Here is an 8,681-nt window from a genome sequence, read left to right as displayed (position 1 = left end):
CTGCGATATGCGGACGCATCTGGGGGTGTCATTAACATATCATTGACACTCCCAGCCGTCCGCATAGGGCAGTGTGAACTGCCGGCAGGAGTAATGCGATGCGGGAAAACGCCGCGGATTCACGGCGTTCCCGCATCGCAGCGGTGTGAACCCGGCCTAAAGGATCTTCTGGTGGACCTTACTGTGTCAAGCAGCTCCTATTTAAGTGATGCCTTGATTGTGAACAGGTGTGGCAATAATCAGGCCTGGGTGTGGCTAGAGAAATTGAACTCAGGTGTGGACAACCACAGTTATAGTACGTTTTAACAAGGGGGGCAATCACTTTTTCACACAGGGCCATGATGGTTTGGATTTTTTTTCACCTTTAATAATAAACACCTTCATTTACAAATTGCATTTTGTGTTTACTTGTGTTGTCCTTGACTATTGTTTAAATTGGTTTGATGTTCCGAAACACTTAAGTGTGACAAACATGCAAAGGAACAGGAAATGAGGAAGGGGGCAAACACTTTTTCACACCACTGTATGGTAATAACAATAAAAATGCTGGAATAAATACTGCTCCTTTAGCCCTTTGGTATCCATCCACATATAGTTATTTTCTGTATCACCAGAGCCTTTTTTCTGTATCAGCCTTAAAAATATTTTTCATTAAGGCTCATTAATTGTTCTTTTCAGGAAATCAAACAAACACATACTTATTTACATATTTATTTAAAAATAGTTATTCTTTTTTTAAACACCGAAGAAGACAAAATCTAAAAAAATACATTATCCCTAAGGTTTTACTTTCATTGCAACAGTAGTTTAAGCACATCTAAACCCAATAACAAAAATGTAATATATTGCAGCTTACCAGTCCTTAGATGTGGTGGCTGCATTCATATTCAATTTTCATTTTTTTCCCTTTATTTTCACCTGATGATTCTTTAAACAATACACTTCCTGTCCTTCATGTCTACCCTAATTTCTCCACTGAATCTATGGTGACAGCCATGGATGTCAAACAGGTTGGACTTTAAACACATCCGCCTTTACTCATCTCCACTATATGGTGAATTGATGGGACTAGAAAATGTTCTTTGAACTAGCTTTCAAGCTCACAGGAAGTGACAAGGACACTGCATTTCTGGCAGGACCAACAGGTATTTTCTGTACCTGCTGAAAATGTTGTTAGCCTGAAAAATTAAAACTAATGCAGCCACTACATCTAAGGACTGGTAAGCTGCAATATTATATATTTTTGTTTGTTGGTTTGGATATGCTTTAAAAGGTAATCAGTTTAACATTTCCAACTTCAGTAGTGGCAAGTACAATATAGATAAGGCACAGAATCGCAGAAAGCAGGAGCAGGGGTTGTTATCCAGTGCAATAGCATTCTATACAGAAAGTAAGCTGTGTGCTCTTCCAGAAAAGTAGGAGTGACTTCCCTCTGCTGCCAGAAACATAAAAGAGTTGGTTTCTCCTGTCCTTTCACCAATCAGGAACTGCCTTGTATTTTTGTCAGTGAATACTACATAGGCTCTGATTTGGTGAGGTGAAGAGGAGGGGCAGGTGATGTCAAAATGGGACGTTGCTACTGCCCCTCCGGCATAGGACAAAGCTTACTTTATGTAAGGAATGCTACTCTAGTAGATTGTGGCAGCCCCAGCGGCCATATAGTTATCGCACATGCAGGACCAGTTTTTACCAAGCTGGGCCACAGTAAGGCAGACCATACACGGTGCAAATTTCTTTCCTGTAACCATGGGTTGCAAGAAATAACTATGCACGATCCCCCCATCAACATGGGTAGTGTTGACAGGGGAATCAACAATTGTCTTCTTCTAGCAAGGGCAGGCGGGGAAAGACAGTGGTTATTGCTAGCGGCTATAGCAGTGGTTAGCAACAATCACAAGGGAATCCAGCAGGCTGATTGTACCCACATTGATCGACCAATAGACTTGGTACATTCAGCCTGCCCATTAATGGTTCAAATCTAGGCCGGTTCCTGCTGAACCGACTGAGATTCAAACAGTGTATGGCCAGCCTTAGTCTTTTATGTCACATTATTTTTGAAGTTCTGGTTTAATTTTACAAGTTAGATTATGTTTTAGTGTTCAGACGAGAGGAAGGTTTTTTCATTTGTCTTATTTTGTTTTTGGCACCCAAATGTCCTGCATCAAGAAACCAACGTACCAAAAGAAACTGGTAAAGTAGTAAAAATTATGCCATCTCTATGTGACATCAGAGTCCCAACTAGTATAATAGAATTACTAAAGTGTCAGGGGACATTTCAAGTAAAAGATCTTTCCATAAATATGAGCGATCGTTCCATCCAAATTCTGAGGCTGCTCAATGCAATGTCTTTATCTTTGGAAAACAACAGTGATCATCCTGGAAAGTCCATTACAAGTGAACAATCTTTTCTAAGAGATCAGATGACTGGAAGTTGGGGGCTTGCAAAAGTGTGTAAACCAGGGTTTCTTAACAAGGGTTCCTCCAATGGTTGCTAGGGCTTCCTTGAGCAATGACCATTTTTTGCTTCTAAGATAAGTTACCACTGACACCAATTATCTTTTTAGCTATCTGTAGGGGGAAATTCTTCCCCAAGACTATAGATGTGAGGAACGCTCTTCCACTGACCATCACACCAATGTATCATGAGTTGTAAATTTAGCCATTTTTAACACAGGTTCTCTGAGACCGAAAGGTTATTTCAAGGGTTCCTTCATGTTGAAAAGGTTGAGAAAGTCTGGTGTAAACATACAACTGTCTTTCAGTTAACAGGCTGATTGAGTAATAATCCTCACACGTACATGCGTAGCCTTAGTGATTCCTGCTCAATACTTCTTTGTTAGTCCATTAGTGTTCATGATAAATTATTATTTTAATCCCGTAACCAGAGTAGTAGATCATTGACCAGGAGAAAAGGTTGTTGTTTTCCAACTGAAAAACAAGACACATTTAAGGTGCAAAACTATTTCTCTTGTAACTGTAGCCTGCTTTTCACTCTTCTAGTTTCATGGTGACATATATTATATGGCATTTCAATTTATGATTCATTTGTTCCCACTGATCCCTTTCACCCTCCCTGATGTGTACATATAAACAAAAAATCAAACTTTAGACTAGGATGGAATGGTCTCCAACTTTAGCCCAGGCAAGACTCAGCAGTTTCCTTCTGGAGATGGATCTTTACATTGGCCTTACCCATTATAGTTCACAGTGTCACATTGCAAATGTTCAACCCAAGAAATGGGATCTGCTCTGGCCTTTTTTTTTTTTTTTAAATGTTTACATATTAGGGAGGGAGGGAAGGCCAGTGTTACCAAATTATTTATCATTTCAGTTCCACTATAAGTCAAAAATGGAAGCTCATGGATTGAATTTCTCCATTGCCTATTATTATACTCTAAGGACTATAGCAATTTCTCAGCAGGGTCTGCACTCCACACCTGTTCTATTGCAGAGTTTCACTTATTCCTGCGGGAAAAGCCCAAGTTCTCTCAATGAATCCAGCATAATGTGATTCGGTGAAATTAAAATCTAAACAGGGAGGAGAAGACACATCAGGAGGAAGATGATCAAGATGCATTCCTCAATATATGTAAAAATCTCATGGATGAGTAAAGTGGCTTTATCGTTATCTTTAGCCTGCGTGAATTAACTCCTGACATATCACAATAAACATCAACAGCATCATTTTTCAAAAGGCTCCACCTTCTAACAATAAAAAACAGCTTTGCGCTCCATTGCAGTGACTTTGCCCAGGCTGAAATGATGGCATGAGTCTGCTGCAGGCAGGAGGAAGCATTTCCTCAGTCTCACTCACTCCTCCAGTGATCAGACTGCAACACTGGAGTTTTGTATCAAGTCATTCGATGAAAAGCTGCAGCAGGGGCTGAATTTTGAAGACAAAAACTGCACAGGCGCCAGGATTTTATCAACACCTTGTCATCTTTGAGTCTGCATCTCAGTCTGGGAAAAGAGACGCTGATTCTGGACAATGGCTAAAAAATGATTGCTCCATCCTTCTGGAGAGAAAAGCAGTGAAGGCATTGTCATTGGGAATTCTGTGGAAGTATTATACCTATACATCACTTAGCAAGAAAAAATATAATTAATGCTAGGTCCTGCCAGCATATTATTAAAACATTATCATCTGGATGGGCTCTTACATTCATTTTACAATGCATTTAATACATTTACCAGGCCAATGAATGTTACTTGGCTTACAGTGCAAGTATGACCTATGTTATGGGCCTGTACATACGAGTCTTCATAGTCGTAGCACTGGTGAGGCAACAAGAGATTAAGAAGTCATTTCCTACAGAAGTCTCTGGTTTTTCTACATCAAGTCTTAGTTTTCCCCATAGGGGATATCCTCAAAGATGGAGGAGCACAGGTATCCCATGGAAAAAGAACTGGTCTTCTTTCATCTATGGTACAGCTTTATTATCCCATATTGATGCAACTTCTGCCACAATTGCATTTCCATAAGCATGTCATGATTGGCATAGAATTCAAGTTTTTTCTTTTCTTTATCATAATAATGGTCTGAGTAGTTTTTATAATTAGAGGTGATGAATCCGTATGCATCAACCTAAAGAGAAAAACAGACATCATGATCTGAATAGAAGATGTATGGTATATGATATAAGAACGACTTGCACCAGGCTTCTCTTTACCTGATCACAGGTATGAAGGGCAGTCAGCAGCATCAGTCCCCCAGTGCTTGGCATATACAAGTAAGCATATTCCGTATCCAGTATTTCTGATTTCAGGAATCTGTGAGAGACACAAACAGAATACAGCTGAAAACATTTTCCTTTGTTGCAAGTATTTACAAGAATTAAAACTCAACAGTTACATGATTTAAAGGAGTTGTAAAGGCAGAAGGTTTTTTTTATCTTAATGCATTCTATGCATTAAGATAAAAGACTTCTGTGTGCAGCAGCCCCCCTAATACTTACCTGAGCCCCATCGCTGTCCAACAATGTCCATGAGTCCCTCGGCCGTCCGGGACTCTCCCTCCTGATTGGCTGAGACACAGCAGCGGCACCATTGGCTCTCGTCGCTGTCAAAGTCAGTTAGCCAATCATGAGACAGAGGGGGTGGGGCCAAACTGCAGCTTTGTGTCTGAATGGACACATGGAGCTGCGGCTCGACTCAGGTGCCCCCATAGCAAGCTGCTTACCGCGGGGGCACTTGACAGGAGGGAGGGGCCAGCAGCAGCGAAGAGGGATCCAAGAAGAGGAGGATCCAGGCCTGTGTAAATCCATTGCACAGAGCAGGTAAGTATAATATGTTTTTTATTTAAACAAAAGAAAGCGAGACTTTACAAGACTTCAACAGTTTGCTTAAAAACTTGTCTATTGGGGCAATTTTTTTTCCATACATCTTAAATTATGTTTTTTTTTTTTAGAAATTACTTTGAACCCTAAAGAATTATATATTTTCTGAAAGCAGAGACCATGGGGAAAATTTTGGCAGCTGCAATTTTTATGTTGCACTATATTTGCTCAACTATTTATCAAATGCATATTTTCAGGAACAATACCCTAATATAAATTTCAGTACAAAAAAACACAATATTTTATCACATTTTTACTGTAAAGAAAAAAAAAAGATGGGATTGTGTCAGGTAAATAGATACCAAACATGTAAAGTCTTCAAATTGCCTGCGCTCTTGATATTATCCATAAAAGCCTTTAAAGGTTATCATTTTAGTTAACAGTGAATTTCGGCCCTAGAATTTTTGCTCTCACTCTGACATTTGTGGTGATACCTCAGATGTGTAGCACAATTTATGTTTACAAATACACATTCAATGGCCACTTTATTAGGTACACCTTGCTAGTACAGGGTTGGACCTCCTTTTGCCTTCAGAACTGCATCACGCAGTTGCTGAAGATTTGTTGCCTGCAAATCCATGATGTGAATCTCCCATTCCACCACATCCCTAAATGTGCTTTATTGGATGAGATGTGGTGACTGTGGAGGCCATTGGAGTGCAGTGACCTCATTGTCATGTTCAAGAAACCAGTGGTGAGATGATTTGAGCTTTGTGACATGGTGTATTATCCTGCTGGAAGGAGCCATCAGAAGATGGGTACACTGTAATCATAAAGGGATGGGCATGGTCAGCAACAATACTTGGGTAGGCCGTGGTGTTTTAATAATGTTCAATTGGTACTAAGGGGCCCAAAGTGTGCCAAGAAAATATCCCCCACACCATTACAACACTACCACCACCTGCCTGAACTGTTGATACAAGGCAGGATGGATCCATGCTTTAATCTTGTTTATGTCAAATTCTGACCCTACCATGTGAATGTCGCAGGTGAAATTGAGACTCATTAGACCAGGCAATATTTTTTTCTGCCATGTGATTGGCTGATTAGCAATTTGTGTTACCAAGCAATTGAACAAGTGTACCTAATAAAGTGGCCGGTGAGTGTCTGTGCGCCCTACATTACATGTTTGGATCGTGTGTACGGGGATGATAGGGGAGCTTTTATTTATTTATTTATTTATTATAGGTACTTGTATAGCACTGTTAATTTACACAGCGCTTTACATATATATTGTACATTCACATAAGTCTCTGCCCTCAAGGAGCTTACAGCCTAAGGTCCCTAACTCACATTCACGCATACACATACTAGGGTCAATTCTGGACAGGAGCCAATAAACCTAACAGTATGTCTTAGCCCTTGTACACACGGTCGGAGATTCTGACAACCAAATCCGTCGGAGTAATTCCGACGGATTAATTCCGGAAGAGGTCCGGAAGTGATTTTGCATATACACGGTCAGACTAAGTTGTCGGAAAATTCGATTGTACATAACGTGATGACGTTATTTTGTTACGACGGGACTACGTTCAGGCTAGTAGCCAATAGCTTTGGTCTAGGAATTTGATCTGAGCATGCATGGCACTTTGTCTGTCGGAGTAGGCTACACATGATTGGAGTATGTCTGATAGGAGCATTTTGTCGGAAAATTTTACCGGCAAGTTGGAAAACTTGGTCTGTCGGATATTCCGACAGAAACAGTCCGATGCAGACCACACACAGTCGGAATATCCGACAAAACGGTCCGATAGGAAACATTCCGTCGGAATCTCCAACCGTGTGTACAAGGGCCACGATTTTATTTTTATAAAATTATTCTTATCTTTTTTTATGGAAACATCAGGGATCTATTAGACCCCCAATATCTCTCCTGACTTCACTGCAGATCATCAAGCACATATTATGGGGGGGGTGACACTTTCAGCCCTGAACCATGTGAGAGCTGCGACACTGGTCACAGATCTCACATGGTACAGGGCTGCTGTGATTGGCCCTAGTACCATGTGACCGCTGTGACCAATCACAGAGCTCACATGGTAGTAAACAATGCAAGTTTACTACTGTTCATGTGCTCGCTGTGATTGGTCGCATGGTATTAGGACTACTAATAGTGGCCCTCTACAATGATTGGTGACACCTGTCTCCCAGTTGTGCTCCTGCATTGTCACCCTGTCACACACACCCTTTGTGCAGACTACAAAGGGCTGTGCCAACACACACTGTACAATGCATTAGCAAACTAAAATACATTCAGATATTCAGTAGATATATATATCTACTGTAAATGTTATTTCCATCTTTAATGAAATGCATGATGATTTTTTTTTTTCCCCCAACATTTGTCCACGGGAAATCTGACAATTGTCCGATGGAACGTACAAATAGTCAGATTTTCCTCCAACAGCCTGTCATCACACATTTCCCGTCAGAAAATCTGATTGTGTCTACGCGGCTTAACAGACTCCGTAAATACATACAAGGAGGAGCCAGAAACGGTCAATCTTGTAAACTAGCATTCGTAATGGAGAATTAAAGAGGAAGTAAACCCTGATGGGTTTACTTCCTCTTTTTTTCCCTGCAAAGGTAAAGCATAATGGACTACTATGCATCGCATAGTAGCTCATTATGTGTCACTTACCTGACACAGGAGCCAGCGAAGTCGCCGCTGATCCCTGTAGTCCGCCGCGTCCATCTTGCTGGTAGCGTCTCGCAGCTCCGACCAATGACAGCGGCGCAACCGCGATGACGTCACTCCCGCGCATGCGCACGGGAGTCGCGCCTCGCAGCTCCGTTGCTGTCATACGGCGAAGCCGCGATGACGTCACTCCCGCGCATGTGCACGGGAGTCGACAAATTTGGCAAATCCATTCTTGGATTTGCCGCATTTAGTGCGCCTGCGCGCCGCTGTCTACGGCGCATGCGCCGTAGACAGCGGTGCCCATTTTCGGGCAAATATCTCCTAAACCATATAGGTTTAGGAGATATTGCTTGGACCTACAGGTAAGCCTTAATCTAGGCTTACCTATAGGTCCAAGTTGTTTGGAAGGGTTTACTTCCCTTTTAACATTCATGACGTGGCAAATTATGAAATCTCGAAAATGCAGAGCACATTCTCTTCTTCTTTAATGGGATAGTAATGAAGCTGATTGGCTGGTGATACTTTTGGAGTTATTACAAATTAATTTTCAAAGGCTTTTTTTTCTAGTGATATCAAAAATAATATTATTATGCTTTTTTTTTTTTTTTTTTGGGCAAGTTACCACAACACCATTATCCCATAGTTTTTAAGATCAAAGATACAATTATGTTGGTGTCCCTTGTTAATTTTATTTTATTATGTTT

General features: G+C 40.9%; 1 protein-coding gene across 2 annotated transcripts in view; it reads right to left on the bottom strand.

Moving 5' to 3' along the window:
- Nucleotides 1-695: 695 nt before the first annotated feature.
- The window catches only part of ST6GALNAC2 (ST6 N-acetylgalactosaminide alpha-2,6-sialyltransferase 2), a 122,057-nt gene continuing 114,071 nt past the window's right edge, over nucleotides 696-8,681 (bottom strand). For both annotated transcript variants that reach the window (XM_077459295.1, XM_077459296.1), the window contains exons 10-11: nucleotides 4,671-4,770; nucleotides 696-4,585 (exon numbers count right to left, since the gene is read on the bottom strand). In XM_077459295.1, the coding sequence (XP_077315421.1) occupies nucleotides 4,418-4,585; nucleotides 4,671-4,770 (268 nt within the window). In that variant the 3' untranslated portion in view covers nucleotides 696-4,417. The remainder of the gene's footprint in view (nucleotides 4,586-4,670; nucleotides 4,771-8,681) is intronic.

This window comes from Lithobates pipiens, unplaced genomic scaffold (assembly GCF_037356315.1).
Source record: "Lithobates pipiens isolate NorthernLeopardFrog02 unplaced genomic scaffold, aLitPip1_a1.2 Scaffold_28, whole genome shotgun sequence".
NCBI classification, from domain to species: domain Eukaryota; kingdom Metazoa; phylum Chordata; class Amphibia; order Anura; family Ranidae; genus Lithobates; species Lithobates pipiens.
Note: the sequence above shows the minus strand (reverse complement) of the source record. Positions and strands in the feature narration are given on the sequence as shown.